This window comes from Astatotilapia calliptera, chromosome 7, assembly GCF_900246225.1.
Source record: "Astatotilapia calliptera chromosome 7, fAstCal1.2, whole genome shotgun sequence".
Lineage (NCBI taxonomy): Eukaryota > Metazoa > Chordata > Actinopteri > Cichliformes > Cichlidae > Astatotilapia > Astatotilapia calliptera.
The window spans coordinates 52345901-52365269 of NC_039308.1; the positions used below are offsets into that span (position 1 = coordinate 52345901).

General features: G+C 39.9%; 2 protein-coding genes across 4 annotated transcripts; one reads left to right on the forward strand and one right to left on the reverse strand.

The window, feature by feature from the left end:
• Positions 1 to 1735: 1735 nt before the first annotated feature.
• On the reverse strand, positions 1736 to 7892 carry parp16 (poly (ADP-ribose) polymerase family, member 16). Its single transcript, XM_026175545.1, has 7 exons — positions 7583 to 7892; positions 6705 to 6901; positions 5839 to 5976; positions 5549 to 5755; positions 5239 to 5410; positions 3264 to 3408; positions 1736 to 2431 (listed from the first exon to the last, which is right to left on the reverse strand). The coding sequence occupies exons 2-7, from the start codon at positions 6891 to 6893 to the stop codon at positions 2296 to 2298; spliced, it is 987 nt and encodes a 328-aa protein (XP_026031330.1). The 5' UTR covers positions 6894 to 6901; positions 7583 to 7892; the 3' UTR covers positions 1736 to 2295.
• scamp5a (secretory carrier membrane protein 5a) lies at positions 6920 to 19353 on the forward strand. Of its 3 annotated transcripts, none has more exons than XM_026175547.1 (7): positions 6920 to 7091; positions 10944 to 11022; positions 11125 to 11244; positions 12344 to 12500; positions 12585 to 12686; positions 13776 to 13893; positions 15856 to 19353. In XM_026175547.1, exons 2-7 carry the CDS (start codon positions 11016 to 11018, stop codon positions 16042 to 16044), a joined length of 693 nt encoding a protein of 230 aa, XP_026031332.1. In that variant the 5' UTR covers positions 6920 to 7091; positions 10944 to 11015; the 3' UTR covers positions 16045 to 19353. The 3 variants fall into 3 exon arrangements, with proteins under 3 accessions (XP_026031332.1, XP_026031333.1, XP_026031331.1); XM_026175548.1 differs by lacking the exon at positions 6920 to 7091 and adding an exon at positions 9816 to 9898; XM_026175546.1 differs by lacking the exon at positions 6920 to 7091 and adding an exon at positions 9905 to 10099.
• The last annotated feature ends 16 nt before the right edge of the window (positions 19354 to 19369 follow it).

Here is a 19369-nt window from a genome sequence, read left to right on the forward strand (position 1 = left end):
TGAGCCATTTCTGATGAACAGAAGCAGTTTATCTGAAGGATTTCGCAAGACGGGAATGGTTTTTAAACCAAAACAATGGCCTGCAATGTCTTTCATCTTCTTTCAAACTTGTTAGTAAGCTGCATCCGTGACGTAACGAGACATCGGAATAATATCTGATGTTTAATTAAAGTACAGAGATTTGTGCAGCATAACAAGTACACCTGAGGAAACGAAAACTAAGACTGAAAGCACTGTGCCATCGGTTATTTATGAGTAAATGAAATTATTTATTGACACAAAGTGTTCTCCTGGTTGTCTTCATTTCTTAATGAGAACCCTGATTTAAGCTAAAGTCTTGCTTTACATCGTTGCTCCACAAAACCAAACAAAAAAATTCTCTTTTGCGCGTTTCTCGGGCTGTTAATACACACACATCAGCACATCGGGTATCTATTAGGAAAACAGGATCGGTCACCAAAGCAGGCCGCCTGTGTTATCAAACCCATATATCACTCTCACTTTTTTCTTACTGATAAAGTACCACAGTTAAAAGAGGACTGTCTGTGTGCCAGCAGTAATAAATTTGCCCCTGTTAGAGGTAACCCATGTTTGAATGCAACACGAAAAGCTGAGAACAATAGAAACGACGCACTGTTCGAAAGAGGTGCCTCGCACTGTAAACACTGTTTACATTAGAGATGTTAGTATTTCAAATTCATTTTAACCTGATGCTTTAACACTTTTTTTATGCTGTATGGAAAAAAAAGCATGTGCACTGTGAAAGATTTTGAGCCACCCCTCACTTTTTTATATTTTGTTATCAATATGGGACATAAGTGCAATCATTTATCAAAATGTGCAAAAATACATAGATGTACAGCACCAAGACACAGGGAATAAAAGTCATTATTTCCTGGGCCACCTTTATAGTTAGCTCAGTCCATGACTGATAGTGCTTTATTGTACGTTTTTCTATCCAGGTGCGCTGTTACTGCAGTGGCACTGCGTTTGTGATCGATGTCATGCTGAAGAAATGAGACACACTCCAGATGGTGGATCAAATCTGGTTTCAATTTAGAAATTTTAACAAGACCTCCAACAACACTGGCTGAAATGCAGCCGTGACAGAGCCGCTGCCGTGTCTTACAGATAGCTGAAACTCACGGTTGTACCTTTCTACTGACCTCCATACATACTGACAATGATTTGAACCAAGCCGCTGATTTTCAGTCCACCTCTTGTGTAATTTAACGTCCCCATTTTCCTTCCTTCAGAATGGCCTCATGACAGCCAACCTTCCACTGAGAGTATTTCTGATCAGGCTTCAATGAACAGTAGATGGATCAGCTGAAGGGCCAGTTGCATCTCTCAGATCCTGTGTCTGGTCTTTGCTGGAATTGTTTCATATTTCTTAAGGACATGACTCTCAGATACTGTTCATCTGCATTAGAGGGTTTGTTTGTTTGTTTTTTAGGTCTGCCACTTCTTCTTTTGTCATCCACATCTCCAGTTTCCTCAAATTTTTAAGAACATATATCGAAAGATTCCAAGTTTTTAGCTACTGTAGACATGAAACTGTCATTCCACGAGTTAGGTACCTTTTTTTTTATGTTTTGATGATTCAGAGATCAGTGGTTTTAGATGACAACCCTGAATATCTACTGATCCATACTACAACGCCGCAGTCCCCAAAACCGAATGTATACATTAAAATAAAAACCACTATATTTGATCTACACTTAAAAACAAAAGATTTAAAAACATCCCAATTTATTAATTTCCAAAATACAGACAATGACAATCTTAAGAATTTAAAAGTGGAATTTGAGTTTATCATTAAGGCCAGAAAAACTGATTAGTGATAATAATGGCTCAGTTAACGAGGAGTTCGCTGCACATCAAACCAGAGAGAGAAAATCAAAACACACTGATTATTTAAACAGGATGATCTCCATCGTTGTGTCCTCGGAGGACTGAAACAACACAGTAACAGAGATTAACTATAAAACTGATTATTTACTGAATCATTCAAACTCAAGGAGCAACACTGCAATTGTCTTAAAATCAACAAAGATCTTCATACAGATTTCATTAAAATCAATATATAACAAGATTCCCATCTGAAACGATATGTTATCTTGCACTTACAGTAATGATGACTATATTACATTACATATTGCAAACAAAGCAAAGAACTATAAGAGAAAACAGTAGAAAGGTGCATAAAACTCTTCTTCTCATGCCTTCAGCCAACATCTTGGCAGGAAGGCACTGTGGATTAGAAACATCCATGCCATGTGTCCTGTTGTCGTTTCACCTGAATAGTCTGTTCCAAAAGGATACAAAGGTGTTGGAGTTTAAGGCACCGATGAATACAAGCAGCAGAAGGTAGAGACTCATCATGATGGCAAAATGGTGTCTGAGGAGCCACGAGCGGCTGCGGGAATGTCTGAGGAAGAAAAACAGAAAAGCACGGTGACCATCAGCACAGAAGAGCGAGCTATCAAACCTCGGGATGAAAACAAGTAAACATTTTCATTTTCTTTCATGCTATTGATTATTTATCTGTCAGTTCTCTTAACCACTCATTAAATGAGGGTCACAGCGGAGCTGGAGCCAATCTGACATTGGGCAAGAGGTAAAGTACACCTTGGATCTGGACCCTGTTTTATTTTATTTTATTTTATTTCAAGTGGCTACTCGCGTCCATCCAGCTCTGGGTTTAAGAAGAGATGCCTACACCACTCCTGGTCCAGCCACCTCCTCTAGCTCTGTGGCATTCCCAAGACAGCCAATAGAAAAAATACTGCCAGAATGTCCTGGGTCCATCCTGGGATCGCCTCCTGGGTAGACATGCCTGAAACACCTCACATAGGAGGCACCCAGGAAGCATCCACCACATCAACTGGAGGAGTAGCAGCTCTACACTGAAGTTCACTCTAAGGCCAAGCCCAGATACTCTTCAAAGGAAAGTTATCTCTACTCAACACTATACTCTCTTTTATTTAATCTGAATTAGTAAATGAATGAGTAAAATAGATAAAAACAAGTTTAAAAAATTGTATTCTGCTTCTCTTCTTTGCTCTTAGTGGGCTGTAATCAGATTACTGAGACTGCGTGCTGGAGGACATTCAAATAAATGTGACCTTTCCACAACTTTCACATTGAATTTCTGATTTGTCAGCCAATCCTGTTCTGTATGAAAGCATTTTTAGGTCTAATGTTGCCTATTCACCAGTACACAAAAGCAAACTGCATCATTTGTCCCAGAAAAGTCTTACCTGGACAGGTGCCTCTGCTGAGAGTAAACAAGCAGGTACTTGACTCGTAAAAGCTGATTATTGGTGACTACAAAGTATTTATGTGGTACATCCCCTCCTTCACTGTTCTTTGCCCTCGAGCGCTGGCGGTCTACAACTTCAGAATCTGAAATGAAAAATGAGCGGAAGGCTTTAATAGGTTCTGATTTAAAGAGCAATAAGCAGGTAGAACATTCCTGGAAAGATTTATGCAGTTACTGAGTGTTTTGAGAGGCATAAAGGTCCGAAATAAATTCAAGACAAAGTGTAGGCCACTTTGTTTTTACCCACAACGTGTCATATTACATCATATAAGAGCATTATCGCTGCCACGAGTACTCTCTGCAGTACTTTGTGACTCCCTGAATTGGTATTTTTGGCAACAGTGAATTTTTCTGTTTCCCTAACTCTAGCCTGTCTGGACATTAAGTCCTCACTCTTCCTGATAAGTGGAGGTCAGCTGTGAATCAGGAGAGCAGATTGCATGCATACTCCAGTGGGCTGGTCCAAGTGTCCCTGTCCAAGATATTGGACAAAGTGCATCCACGTGAGTGTTTGTAAGAGGTAAAAAGTGCTTAAAAGACAAGAGAATAAAGCAGTGCATTAATGTGTGTGTGAATGAATGAAAGTGACTTGTGAGTGTTTTGAGGGCTAAGTTAGAGTAAATGGAAAAAGTGTACTCCGGGTCAGGGACAGGTTCCTGCCCCAAGTTGGAGGAGTTTGGTCTTGTTCATGAGTGACGGGAGAAGGAAGCGGTAGATCGACAGACGGATTGGTGCAGTGTACTGGTCTGTTGTGGTGAAGAGAGAGCTGAGTGTAAAAGCGAAGCTCTCAATTTACCAGTTGATCTACGTCCCTACCCTCACCTATGGTCACGAGCTGTGGGTAGTGACCGAAAGAACGAGATCGCGAATACAAGAGGTGGATATGGGCTTCCTCTGAAGGGTGGCTGGCCTCTCCCTTAGACATAGGTTGATAAGTTCAGCCATTCGGGAGGGGCTTAGAGTAGAGCCGCTGCTCCTCCACATTGAAAGGAGCCAGTTGAGGTGGTTCGGGCATCTGACAAGGATGCCTCCTGGGCGCCTCCTAGGTGAGGTGTCCTGGGCATGTCCCACTGGGAAGAGGCCCCAGGGCAGACCCAGGACACACTGGAGAGATTATATCCCTCGGCTGGCCTGGGAACGCCTTGGTGTTCCTCTGGACAAGCTGGAGGAGGTGGCTGGGGAGAGGGAGGTCTGGGCTTCTCTGCTTGGGCTGCCGCCTCCACGACCCGACCCCAGATAAGCGGAAGAAAATGGATGGATGGATGGATGGATGGAAGTGTATATAGGTATTTAAGCAATAAAAGTACCTTGTTTTAACCAAGTTAGCACAGGAGCCTTGGTGGATCTTATGCAAGCAAAGAGACTTAAAAACATCACTGTGCATCGTCTACATGATCATTAGTGCAGGCTTGGTACCCACAGCTGTTTTGGTCCCATCAGCACCACCCAGATCCCCATCACCTTTCTCTTTCTCCATCTTATGCTGGCTGATCGTTAGGTATTATTATCTGCTATGTGAAGTATCACGACTCAAGTATCAAACAACAAATACTAATTCTGTTACAGCCTTGTTACATGACGTGTCATTCGAAGTTATCCCTATCTAACATCACTCACCCATCAAGTCCCTCGCCCATTTCTGCTCTGGTTCTGCTCACTCCACCGAATTATGTCTCCCATTATTTGCTCTGTTCCTTTTCTCTTCCCAGTCTCTCTGATTCACTCTTATTTAAAAACTGTGACCCGTCATATATGTACAAATGCACACATTTTTGACCTCTTTACTCCATATGTCTTATTGCTAATTGTTGACAGCTCAGGTGTTTTCATAAACTGTCACTTTTTTGTTGCCTCCTCATAGCTTTGGAATCCATGTTGAAGACATACTGCTTTTACCCGACTGTTAAACATACCTTTTTTCTTCACCTGGCATTTAACATCTGGATGATCAATGACTTCACACAAGGCGACACAGCTCAGCAGTGGACCTAGAATGCTTTCTCTCCAGCCGCTGCTGTGGGGACTGTAGAGGACAGCCATACTGAGGTCACTAGTGAGGTAGGTCCCCTCTCCAAACACCGAGTTCTGCAATGAAAAATGTCCATGTAAGCCCAATGTATCACTCTGATTTACACTCCAGCCCTTCAGCATCCTCTTAAACTTGCCTTGCTCCTCATGATCTGTAAAAAAACAATTTTTTAAATAAGGTTTCGGTACACTGACCTTGTTGAGGTGACAGTGTAGGCCGTTGTGAATAATCGAATGAAAGTTCTCCAAGCGGCTCCCGTGGAAAGCATAGAAAACATCTCGTCCTTCCCTCGTCCTCTCAAACCTCGCGTTCATCTGATCAGAGTACTCCAGCTCAAAGAGGAAGTCTGGCACGGGTGCAGACATCCCTTCATTTTCCGTCAGGCTGCAGAGTTTGGCGTACTAGTGAAGATCGGAGAAACACGCTTGAGCAAAGAAGAAAGCTGTGCAAGTTTGTGGTTTATCTCTCTATGCCTGTAACATACCTCTTCCTTCTGTAGTGTCTTTACAGCAAAGCTCTTTGAAGACAGAATCCAGTGTGCGAGGGCCAAATGATGATCTGCTTCTCCAGGTCGTAGTCTCACCAGCTCTCTCACACCAGGCAACGAGTTCACATCTGCCAGCTGGAGAAGGAAAAACTCCTTTCTTTTATCATATTACCACAAACAGATTCAAATGTCTCTTTTACACACGTCTCTCAAAGTGAGAAGACACCAAAGACATGAAATGATCACAAATTCATCTATGAGTAATAATTGGCATGAAGCTACCATTAACAGCACATCACTGCCACCGAGTGGATATATATCATGTTACATTTGATCAGTTCTCTCAATTATCTTAGCAGACCATATCGCAACTGAAAATAAACAATTCTTGTTTCTTCCCACTCATTCAACACAGGATCATAGGTCAGCCTATATGGGTGGTAGTGGATTTGAGAGTTGATACCGATTACTTGCTGGGAATTTTTCTGAAGTAGCTACATTTTATGTTCTACTGTTGAGTCTGCCATCCCTCTGTCTTCCCCTTTTGTGTAGATGTGTGCATGTATGTTATTTTTTCTAGTTGCCATGTAAAGCTCTGTATCACTTTTCATGTTAATGAGTGTCCTTGTGCTAGGATACCTCTGTCCATAGGCTTGGTGATCATTCTGATCAGTCACCTGAGTGAATGAATATATGGCTGAACTACAGAGGCGCTGCTGCTGTTGGTTTGGTGATCTTGACCCTACCCCTGAGGCTGGTTAAAGCTTGTATGATTAAACTGAGGAGCACTTAGGCAAGCATAGGCTACCAGTGACTATAATCTAGGATCTTCAAGAGGTTTTGACAATCACTTTAGCACTCACCAACTCCTCAAACTCCTTATTGTCACCACTTAAGTAACGAGGAGGGAATGGTCTAAGCAAAGAGTCTCTCTTGTAGTTCTGAGTGGCAGCAACGAAGAGGCTGCATCGCAGGTCTGCTGCTACGGGGTCTCTTTGCAGGCAAGAGCACACCAGCTCTCTGACTGCTTCAGGTGGCAGCGGTGGCTGCATTCCCAGCACTGTGTACAAAGAGATAAGATAGCACACGGCCAAGGTCTAGGTTTCCGCTTTATGCAAGTCTGCAGTCAATAATGACTAAGTTTTTAATCCTCACACATTGAAATATTTCAACTATCAAGGCTCTTGTAGTTTATTTCACTCAAATCCTCACATCAAAGAGGATGCTATAATTTAACATTTAGCTTTTTGGTGAGTATTGTGGCAGTGTGGCATCTCGCTGCCTTTTTTCTTTTACTTTGAAAGATGTTCTGCTTGGGATGCAAACGCTGACATTACACCTCACCCTTGGTTTGCTAAACTAGGACACTAGCTAAATTCAGCTCATCTACTGGAACAATTACATACTTTAGCTTTTGCTAAGTTAGATTGTTTTGGTTTAATACAATCTTTATAAAGTTAATATTAGGACAAAAATGACAGTTCAATTATAGTTACTAATGCTGATTTGTAATGTTAGTCTTACCTTTCTGTATTTGGTTACTAATATTATGCAAAGAAAGCGACGTCTGAGTAGCTAACATTAGCTGAGCCACTACAAGAGAGCATAACTGCCGCTCTTCACTAAATAAAGCCTTGTCGGACTACTGCAGGTCCCCGTATGTATTGGGAATACATCACTGTGGCACTCGTATGAGTTAAATTTGACAGACCTTGTTTAGAAATATAATTTTTGCCCTTACCTTCAGTCTTGCTTAACTCATAGCACTGAATGGAAAGCTAGCGTTAGCTTCAGGCACTGCTGCGTTCAAGCACAGTTCTGCCTTTTGGAAACCGTATACGAAACACATCAGACAGATGTGCAGCTGAGAAAGCGTGTGAGCCGTGCTATCGAGGCAGTCTGAGACAAAGACGGAGCACAAAATTAATTTCCGCATAAACGCCAATGTGTATTCGGTCTGCTGTTTTAAAACGTTTATTCTACCTGGAGTCTAACATTGCACAGGGCACGCGAAGGCAGGATTCATGAGACCAACTGTACCGATGTTTCAGAGAGCCATCTAATGTTTGACAGTAGCAACTAAACAGTGCTTCAGCTGCTGGGGTGGCACGATAGACAGTCTTAGGCCATTCATATCTTTGTATTTTATTAGGCACACCGATTTAGTGAGATATATGCAAACATACAGTACATTGAAGTACAGAAAAAAAAAGATTTTGGACCATTCTAATACGTTTGAAAGTCAATATTTGATATAAACATATCAGTTTTTCACCACACCCTGAACGCTCTTTGATAAGCTTTCTTATCATTTCTTTAAGCAGACTTCAGAAATAGTTCTCCAGGTTTCTTGAAGGGCATTCAGAGGTCTTTTTTGAATGTTCGCTGCCTTTTGTTCCACTCTTTCTCAAGATCTTCCCACACTGCTTCAGTAATGATGAGGTCCAGGCGCTGGGAAGGCCAGTCTATGACTAATAGTGATCCACTGTTTGATTTGAATCACATGTTTTCCAGATGGTAATATGTGGTGGATCAAAATCTGATGGTATTTTTTGTGTTCATTATTCCATCAATTTGCGAAGATCCCAAACACCACTGTGTTTTCCAGGTGGCTGTCTGCTATACCTCTCTCTCCTGACCTGTTGCCACTGTTCTACAGTCCAGTTCTTGTGTAGTTGGGCATACCTCAGCCTTTTCTTTCTGTTTCCCTTCCTTCAAATCTGTTTTCAAAGACATGTTATATCCATCAATTACTCTTAAATAGAATTAAATAATCTACCAGACCAATTCCTTCAAGAAAACCAAACATTTCCTGTGGAATAGACTACTGTCTTTTGGTCTTTCCGTAGATTTTTATACAACAAACACTAAACTCAGAAATATTTGTGGGTGTTTTCTTGTTTGTTTGTTTTTTGTACTACTTGAACACTAAAATGGTCCTCACATGAGATGACAGTGCCAGCAGTGGCCCACAGCGCATTTAAGTTTGAAACCCCTGTTCAAGTTAGCAGAATATGTACTTTGAATAAAAGAAATCCCTTGGTTGCTTATGGTTTCCCAGTTTCTAATAATACTAATCAAGTCACATGAGGGAATTGTTTCGCAGCCTGGTATAAAAGTGATCAATAAGTCATTTATAAATAATTTACTACTCCTTAGTATCTTTTCAGCTTGATAAGTATTTTAATTGCACACAGCAATTTCAGCCATGCTGATTATGTGGTTTCTTTGGAATAAACTTAACTTACTGTGAAGCAAATTTGTAGTCAAGCATAGGAGAAAAGCACAAGAGAATTGATCCAGTCCATATTAACTTGTTGTACCTCAGGTAAAGGTACTATAATACTATTGTTTTTGGATGAAAATATTTTGCAGCTGGTGCCCGAAGTCTAGAATTTATAACCAAATGCTGCACTTCCTCCCTTGAGAGGATTTGCCAGCTGTTTAATGAGTGTCTCCTTTGCTTGCAGCGACATCTTTTTAGACTTCGTATTGAGCATGTCAGTGCACTGCTACTAAATGCACGGAATAACGAGGGAACAGACCTCATCTAATCATCAAATAACTTGTTGTATAATTGTACATGTTTCGACCCTCTGAAAATAGGGGGTACATATAAAAAGTTCCTGAATCAATTGAATTGAAATCCATTATCTTGGTGTACAGATGCAAAATTACAAAAAAAGTAATTCTACTTATCAAGTGTGTTTTTATTTATTTTGTTTTGTTTTATTTTGTTTTATTTTATTGCACTTGTATATATATTAAAAACTACTACTACTACTACTACCACTACTGGGAAAAGAGTTGTACATTGAAATGTATTTATACTACTAGTAAAGCGGTATCTTTATTATGGAAGTAGCTGATAACAGGCAGCCAATCAGGTCAGGTTGTGTAATGCCTCCTCTGATTTTTAACACTGTCAACCTATTGGTTAAGAGCTAAAATATTTCTCCTTTGTGATTGGTCAGGTCAGGTCAGCAACAAATCCATTGTTTTTCCAGGGCCCTGGTCCTACCCGGCCGGGCACAACCCAGCGTCGAGGAGGGGGCCGGTATGTACGTAATGAAAAGACCATACGTCACGTGCCCGCCTCTTACTCCCAACCCCATCATTTAAGGAAATACGCGACATTTTCGTGTGATTAGCGCCAGATCTAGCTGTTTCGGCCACTGTATTTTAATACAGATGAAATCGTAGGATGCAATTTAAACGGACGGAGGTATTCTAGCGACATTCACGGACTGAACCGGAGGTAGGACATCGCATTTTCATTCATTGGTCTCCAGCTAGAGAGGGAGGGAAAATATTGGATTTTTTTATTTTATTTTATTTTATTTTAGCGGATTCTAGCTTCGGTAAAACCTCGAAATTTGTAGGCCGGGCTGTTTACTGCGAGGAGTTTGTGCTCGACTTGCTCGACGTCCGGATGATGAACAAGAGCCCCGATGCAGCAGCCTGTCGCGCAGGCTGAAGGACGCTTCTCCATCGCCTGTAATCTCAATGCACTACCCCACTGCAGCATCACTGCCGCCAGCCGAACGAAATACACGTCTAAGACAGCCGGCGATTCACAATGAATAAAAGCAACTTCAGCCAGACAGCATTTTCGTGGCATAGATTGGTTTATCTGTGCCAGAAAGATGCCCTTCAATACACCATGCGTCCACCATGACGTGCGCTACAAATATGATTTTCTAACACAGTTAAATATGGAAGGTAGTTGATTATGGCCTGCTTAGCAAGGAGAACGCGATAAACAGAGAGTAACGTCTATATAATCCAGCCTTTAAGCTCAATAGGCCTTTCAAACGCCTATTTTGAATCCCAAAGGATATGCATTCGAGATCACGACAAGGCCACACTGTGTCCTGGAGCGCGCATTACACCGCTAAAATATGTGACCAAGAAAACTGGTTCATCTCAGTCTATCTGATGCTCCTCTGGAGGCTGGGTACCAGCATGGGTACCTCCTCTCTCCAAATCGTGTCAGGATGTCAAAGACTCCTATTGCAGTGATTGTGGCCTGTTGCTTACAAGCAGGGCCGGGATAGTAAGTGATGTTGCACTTAATCATGCACTTCTCTCCTTTTCTGCAGTTTGCTTTTCAAGGGAGCTGAGATTGAAGAACTCTGTGTGCCTGGTTTACAAGTGGCGGAAAGCAGTGAATCATGGCAGGTGAGCTTCCCCCTTTTATAAAGGTTGAATAAAAGCTCATGCACCTCTTTTGACTTGATTTCTTCTTGATGTGAAGCACTGAATCATGTCTCTGTGTCCTAGAAAACAACTTCCCTCCCCTTCCTCGCTTCATCCCCCTTAAGCCATGTTTTTACCAAGACTTCAACGAGATCCCAGACCAACACCGCACTATGTGCAAGAGGCTCTACTACCTCTGGATCTGTGAGTGTACCTGCAGGAAATGCTTTTTATTTTCTTTGCATTTGGAAGCAGTCGGTATTTGCATGCATCTAGCTGTAACCCGCTAACCTGTCTACTTCTCTTCCTCCTCATGCCGGGCTGCTTTGTTTTACCCAAAATATTATGAGAACTAAAGAGTGCAAACACTCCGTGCAGCTGGGAAACTAGATTGGCCGGTCTCACATTATGTCACAGAGCCAGATAACCACCGTTTTCATTTTACCGTGGTTTTTATTTTGAGGGGTAAAGTTCGAAAATGATTTAGCTCACAGATTTACTTTGTGGTTTGTGATTTGACTGACAAACTGTTTACAAATCTGAAGCCCAATTGAGGTCCCACGGGCAGAAAATGAGGACTTCAGCTATATTTTTTTAATTTCCCAAGAAAATAATTTATTTACACAAATCAGTGGGGTACAAAATGAAAAATGGTACATCGTGAAACAAAGTTACAATCCAATACCAATATTTGATAGTATTGATACTTGGATTGTTCCATTCACCTCTAATGTATGCTATAACTCTTAGAATATAATACAGAAGTATGTGTGTGCAATCTTAGGCTTGACAGGTGTCACCTGTCACAGAAAGAGGAGTTATTGTACAGTTTTATAGTGAACGATAGGAATAATTTCCAAAAACATTTATGCTCTTTGTTTATTCCCCACTATTATCTGAGATCCACTAACTCTTAACTCATTAATGAAGAACATAATTTGTACATAATTACAGTCACATGAGTATTATGGTATGTTTTTCATTATCACATAGGTGCTGCTATTTAAAGCAAAAATGTAAGTCTGGTGAAAAGAGTTTAGAGTATATGTTATGTTGGGTGGAAATGGTGTGCTGAATAAAATGCCCCTCTATATCATATTTTATTATTGTAGTTTAAGTCTTGAATGTAGAACTGGAAATATGGCAGTGTGTAGTTGTTGGTCTTCATAGTGATTAAATCCTGCTGAGTTATGAGTAATGATGGAGCCTGCGGGGTGTTTGCTGTAGCGTTTTTTTTTGTTTGTTTGTTTGTTTCCTCACTCTTTTATGTTTTTGTCATTCTTCCTCTCTGTGACGCTGATAGTGCATAGTGCCACGCTAGCTGTTAATCTGATTGGTTGCCTGGCATGGATGTGTGGAGGCGGTGGAGCTACCAACTTTGGCATGGCTATCCTGTGGCTCATCCTCTTCACCCCTTGTTCCTACGTGTGCTGGTTCAGGCCCATCTACAAGGCCTTGAAGTAAGCGTGTTTCCCTCTGAGTTACACTTCTTCCTGCTGTTCCGCTGAATCAGATCGTTTCTGACGATTAGTCTCTCCACGCAGGACAGACAGCTCATTCAACTTCATGGCTTTCTTCTTCGTCTTCATGGCCCAGGTGGTGATCAGTATTATCCAGACTGTTGGCATTCCAGGCTGGGGAGTGTGGTAAGAGTTTGTACTGGTTTATTAAAAGTAATGTGTACAGATGAAATGGAAATTAACTGGCATGTATAGAGTTTATTTCTTGTCTTATATTGTTGTTAAAGATGATTCTAGAAGCACCTGAATCAAGGGGTATACTTTGTAATCTAATCTAAAGCATACACTTTCATTCAAAAAATAATTTTTTTCTAAACCAATGAGGCTTTAAAGAGGTTCATTATCCTTCTGAGGTCTAAGCCATCAAACTTTAACTCCTAATTCTTAAATAATTTTTTTGGTGATAAAATATGATTAACTTTGATGCATGGTTGTTTTCTTTGTTCCCTGATTGCCAAGATATGGGAAAATAATTTAATAAATGAAATAACTATATTCCCATCACCTAGGTTTAGAGTTAGTGTTTGGATTTTCCACCACCACATAAGTATACTGTAATATACTCAACCTCTCTTTAACGTTAATGTACTGAAGAGAAATGGGAAATATTAAAAAGCAGGTATACAAGCAGTTTTTTACCCCTTGTAAATCCTTTTTGTTCGAACCACCATTAGCAGACGGCCTGCTATACCTCCTGAGCTACAGCAACCCCAGGAGACACCCTTTAGGAAAACACAGAGTTTGTCCAGCACAAGGCTCTCTACAACTTCCATTTTGATCAGGCTGTTTTGAACTCCACAAACACAACAACCAGCTGATCCGAACAGAATCATGCCTGAATTATTCTTCGGCAGGAAATCTATGCTGTAGCTTTCGTTGTAACTGAAAACTCTTTTTAACTCTACACTGTAACCTGACATTCAGCTTTTAAGAAATGTATCTATATGCTGGCTCAATGGCATGGAGGGTTGCGATGTAGGGTTAAGAGGGGTTTCTGGTTGTAAAGTTAGGATGTAGATTTTCTGCAGAAGTCTACATCAGGCTTTAGGCACAGCATAGATTAGTAATTCACAGCTTCTAACAATAGTCTCTAAATATTTTGGTATCAATCTTAAAAATCCAATATCAGAATTATCTAGAATTATCAAGCTTAATGTATTATTTAAATATGGCGTATTGTGAGCATATGATGATTCTTCTGTGCTTCTTCTTCAGCGGTTGGCTGGCCACCATCACCTTCTTCAGCACCAACATTGGCTCAGCTGTGGTCATGCTGATTCCCACCATCATGTTCACTGCAGTGGCTGTTTTATCCTTCATCGCCCTCTCAAAGGTGAGTGACAGATTTCTACCTGGTCACAGAAATTATTAGATCAATCAGTGCTGGTATTATCAAGTGAAAGATAGCAATCCAGTCCAAGTAGCATTGAATAATTAGCTTGTATTATAATGCCAGCGCCGTTTCCCACTTAAAGGGAAGCAGTGATAACATGACATTTGATCCATTTGCACTAGCAACAGAAATTTTTGGAGGTGATATTTATTTATTTCAGGCTGTTTTTAAATCCCTTTTTGGTGAATGCAAGGAATCCATGAGGGGCCCAAGTACTTATTAGAACTTGGTGATCAGAGGTTATTGTGGCTGTTTTTTTTGTTTTTGTTTTGTTTGGGGGGGGGTTTCTATAACTCTGTATTTGACAACATATTACAGTAAGGTTTAATAGGATAACATTATGACGTTTTCTATACAAAATGTCGAAGGTTGACTTCACTATGACATCAGAGTGTTCTGCAAAAACATTTGAAGCCACAACTCTTGAAAAGAAGAGGGGATTGTGACCATATTTCATGATTGGTGGCATCTAAGTTGATGATGCTAATCCCGAGTTCTAACGTTAAAGCTTTGGTCAAGGTGTGACTGTTTTGTGCTGCAGGATTAAAGATGTGTGTGAAGCATCCACCTTTTAGAATCTGTTGTTTCTTTAAGGCTATTATTCTAGTGTTTTAACTATACCTGCTAAGTCATTGTGGCAATTTCTTACCATGGGAATGCTGTCCATCTATCACCACACCCTCATATATCAATCAGCGGTATTCTTTGCTCTCATTGGTAGTTGCTTCACTTTGTGGATCCCAAGTTAACGGGTCCCAAAATAGCAACACCAGGAGTTATTTTGTCTTGATGTCACTTATTGTCATTGAGGGTCCGATGCCCCTTTGGCTGTGCCTGCCCACATGGACATTACATAAATCAATCGGTAGTCATGACTAGATGGCATAAACACACAGCTCTGGATCTGCACTCAGCTCTTTTGTCCAATAAACTGTGACAAAAAACTAGATGATTGTGAAAACTATCTTTTTGATTTTAGTAAAGCACAGCAAAGCAAAGATATTACAAGAGGGGCCTCAGGAACGACAGAAATTCAGTTTGAAATTACTTGCAAGTATGTACCATTACATATTTATATAAATTTATTATTCATATAAAAAGTGAAGTAAAAACGGTAATAACAGTTGGTTATGTTGTGATAGTGCTCATTACTCTGACCTGAATTTACCGCTCCTGTATTAAAGTTTGTGTCCCAGGCAGGCGGGTCACAGATTGGCCTTAACACTTTGCTTAAGACTGGGTAGGATTAGCAATGAATAGCCAACAGCCTGTGTTTATGTTTTTAATACATTTTTCAGAGAAATACATCAGTTTGCCTTGTGTTTCGATCAGAAGATCTAAGATCGGGTGGGCTTCATGGGATTTTCTGGTTTTTAAGTGGGCCGCAGCATAGTGATGATTTTTCATCCACTTCATTATTGTTTTTTCATATTGGTATAAATTCAACAAAAACAAGATATTAGTGTATTTAAAATGCAACATTAAAGTAGTAAATAATCATAAATATCCCACTGCAGAATTGTCACATACTTAACAAGGTGCGTCAACTTCATTAAGAACGTCATTAAGATATAGGATGATATCATTTAGTATTATAAGCTGGGAATTTCTTGCGTTACAGCAGGTATAACATTATTTAAACATGACAAGCATTGGGAGTGTAAGTCTCAAATATATCTTTTTCGGTCTAGAATTGCTTAGGAACAGCTCTTTGGAAAGTAAATGTTGCCAATAATGTGGTCATGACACAAAAAAATGAGGTGCCACTACAGACAAATAATAAAATTCACCTTTTCTTTATGGTAATTTGGTCAATTTTACAAATTTAAAAAAGTAAAAGTCATACTTGATAGAGAGTAAAATTCATGTTGAATCCCATTTCTCCTTTCTGTCTTTTTTTAGGTGCATAACTTCTACCGCGGCAGTGGTGGCAGCCTGGGTAAAGCCCAGGAGGAGTGGGCTACGGGTGCCTGGAAGAACCCCCATGTCCAGCAGGCAGCCCAGCAGGCCGCCATGGGGGCTGCTCAAGGCGCCATGCAGCAGAATCAGTACTCAGCAGCTCCCACCTACAACTACGACGAACCCATGTAGGACAGAGGAGTAGGCCAGGCGGCTGAGTGGGAGAACTAAAAAGGGATCAATTAAGAACACAATTCAGAATTAGGTGTCCGTCATTATAACACTGTAATGCTGAACTCAAACAGAACAATGTAAAAGTCATGTTTTTGGTGCAAATGTACTGGGATTTCATTATTTTACTCGGTTCACATTTAAATCAACAGTTATTTTAAAAAGCAAAAAATGTTGCTGTTGTTTTATGCTGCTCAGTTGTAGCTGGTCGGTGTTGTTTTCCAACAGAGACACATAGCCTAAAATAGGTAGACCCAGTCCCCTGAGCATCTTCAGTTTATTTGAGTAGGTGGTCTCCAATGTCACTCTGTAAATTTTCTAATGATCTTTAATGTGATATTTAAGGGACTGAAACAGCTATATTGTTAAGGGTCTTTACTTTTATTAGCCTTGAAGATCACCAATGCTGAAACAGTTATTTCTCAGCTGATGTAATGGACTAGCTGTTTGGCTAAATTCTTATATACAAATGTCAAGAATTTTTTATTTCCCATTAAAGGAATAGTTTGACCATCTTGGGAAACACCTTAATTCACTCTCTTGCTTCAGGGTTATATATAGGGTATTATAAAATTAATCTTTGCTAGCAGCCAGTTAGCTTGAATTAGCAAAAAGACCAGAAACTAAAGCTGAAACAGATAGTTTGGCTTTATCCAAGGATATTAAAATCTTCTTAGCAATTATAGCTAGCAGTATAGCTCTAATAATCTGACTAGCTCGTTATATGTCACTTAAGAGCTCTTAGAGGCAGATTTTATTTCATTTTGACAAAGTCATGCAAGCTGTTTCTCACAGATGTGAAAGATCCACAGATCGCAAGGGGAAAATATGTACTCTCCAACGGGCTAGCAAGTGGTTCCTGGATATTGCCAATAGTCACCAGGTGAAATCACTCAAAAAAAAAAGGGTGCAACACCAAAAACCTCCCTTGTGGTTGCTTTGGTTGCTAGCAGGTCAAATTTAGTTTGCATTGAAGATGCTGACTTGTATGCAAATGCTCGCTAACTATTGACCTAGCAGCAGTAAAACTTGAAAAAGTGCAACTTAACCAGGAACGTTCTGCCTTTTGAAACATGTTGGCTGCACCGCTGAGGCACAACTTTTATTTTAAAGGCTAACGTTTTCCGTTTCACCACAGCTCAGATAGCAGTTAGACAGTTTTTGTAGACAAGTTAGCATCTTCCTTGCAAACTACTAGCAACCGCAGCAATCTGTTAGCGACCAAAGCTATTTCATATTTACATACAGATGTGACAGGGGTTGCTTTTTAACTTACAGCAAGAAATTAACTGGATCAAACTACCTATTTCTTAAAGGTTATGGTACATTTTAAGTAACCTTTTGAGTTGTTGTTTTTTTTTTTTAAATTATGCTTAAATACCAGTAAAGAAACTCATCATCTTTCTCTGCTTTTTTTCTTTCCTTTTTTTTGATTGAAAAAGAAAGTTAAACCGACTAAAATGAATATTCTAAAAAACAGAAATATGGAGTTTTTGTTTTGGTGATCTTTTTGACAGTATAAGTCGATTTATTTACATTCTCAGGAAAAGTCTAATAGCTGTTTTTAAATTCTACCTGTAAAGCCTGTAGAGCTTCAACATGTCGGGCTTTTGTCTCCTTATATCGCCCCTATTGACCATGTTTGGTTTTGTCGTTACATACTAGTTTTATGTTGAGCAGGCTGAGTTTAGTTCAAGTATTTCATTTTTTTTTTCATGTTAAAGTGAAGCACACGCAGTATTTAAAGATTGGAGTTTATTGGTCAGACATTCCAAATCGATGTTAGTATAAAGGTCAAAGTGAAAGAAAACCAAAACACTTGCAGGTTATGGTAAGTAATAGTAATAATTGTTGTAAGGTGGTCATAACATTGTATGGAGTGATGGATGTTTACTCTCCCTTTGACAAACTCTCCCGCTTACCCCTACGTGTAAATGCTTCAGTGACTCCTTGTTTCTGAAATTCGGGATTTCAGGCCTTAGTGTGTTATTTCGTGGATGTTGGTGTTATTCCATGAGTTGGTGTAATAAGAAATCTACATAAAAGAAAAAAAAAGAATATTAAATTCAATCCAGCTATTTCTTTATGGAGTAAAATATCACAAAAAGACATTCGTGCGTAGCCCCGGTGAGGCCTGATGTGTTCAGTCAGAGACGGTGTCGTTCTGGTTTCTTCGAGTCTTTGAAAGCTTCAGCATACAGTAGATGGTTCGTACAGTCGAACACTATTAGATTTAAAACAGTGAAGTTATCTGAATCCTCGTTACTTTAAAATCTGTGAGTCGTCTTGTCTGATTGTGATGACGTGGTTTCCAGTAGGCTGTTTGTTGTGCTACCTTTTAGTTGTTTTGTTTATCTCTCTTTTTTCCTGTGTATTTGAATGACGTGTGGATGCTTGTGAAGCACATGATTTGTTGTGTCTTTCTGTTTTTTGTTTTTTTACTATACTTTTTGTTTTTGGAAAAAAAAGTAAGTAATATTTGCGCTGGTTTTCCTCTTGGCATCGGTGCAAACTTCATTCAGAGTGGAGCAATACTAACAGTAGAGTTATTACAATCAGCTGGGGTCCTGTTGTGCAGCCTTTAAATACAGGAAGAAAAATGTTACCAACCCCAACCTAAAGTGTCATAAAATGAATAGCTAGCCTGTTTTTGAGTTGGACACCACTTGTATGATTTTACAGTTTCATAGCATTTTCACCAGCACATGCACACACAGAAGTAAGGAGGTGTAACCCTGTAAAAAGTACCATACATCCGCTCATCTGTTAGTAAATGCACAGCTGGCCATTTCTATAACATAAATGTGAATTTTTTTGCACAAAGTTGAACAAATAAGCTACTTTCCCTGTGTATGTAGTAAGTTGGTGAACTTTGGATCAGTCCAAACTTTCCGCCATATGTACATACGGCACAATTCATGTGTTTATGGAAATTGCAGCTGTGTAGTTATTGTGTAGCAGGAGCCGCTTATACACTTAATGCCACTGTATCAAAGCTTCTGAAAGCCATTTTCCATCTTATTCCCACATGTACTGTATGTTGTGTAAAATGTATTAACATGTACTATATCATAAGTATATATGAATATATAATTACTTGAGGTGCAGTAAATATTTGCCATGGATCAAACAAATTGAGTAGGCCCTAAATAGTCGAATAAGTCGTTTGAGGGGGCTGCGTCTCCACGAGTGAACGAGGAAAACATTTTGTGTATTACTTTTGTATTATTTGGTCTTACCCTAATAGATATTAAATAGTTCTTGTTGCATCCTGTTTTGTTATGTG

Bases quoted from the DNA above. Each gene is read 5' to 3' on its own strand.
- parp16 (XM_026175545.1), bottom strand. From the start codon at position 6,893: ATGCAGCCACCGCTGCCACCTGAAGCAGTCAGAGAGCTGGTGTGCTCT. The intron at 3,409-5,238 runs GTATGTTTAACA...TTTTCATTTCAG, and splicing joins ATGCCAGGTGAAGAAAAAAG to ATTCTGAAGTTGTAGACCGC. The intron at 2,432-3,263 runs GTAAGACTTTTC...TTTCTTCCTCAG, and splicing joins CAGCAGAGGCACCTGTCCAG to ACATTCCCGCAGCCGCTCGT.
- scamp5a (XM_026175547.1), top strand. The intron at 12,687-13,775 runs GTAAGAGTTTGT...CTTCTTCTTCAG, and splicing joins ATTCCAGGCTGGGGAGTGTG to CGGTTGGCTGGCCACCATCA. The intron at 13,894-15,855 runs GTGAGTGACAGA...GTCTTTTTTTAG, and splicing joins CCTTCATCGCCCTCTCAAAG to GTGCATAACTTCTACCGCGG.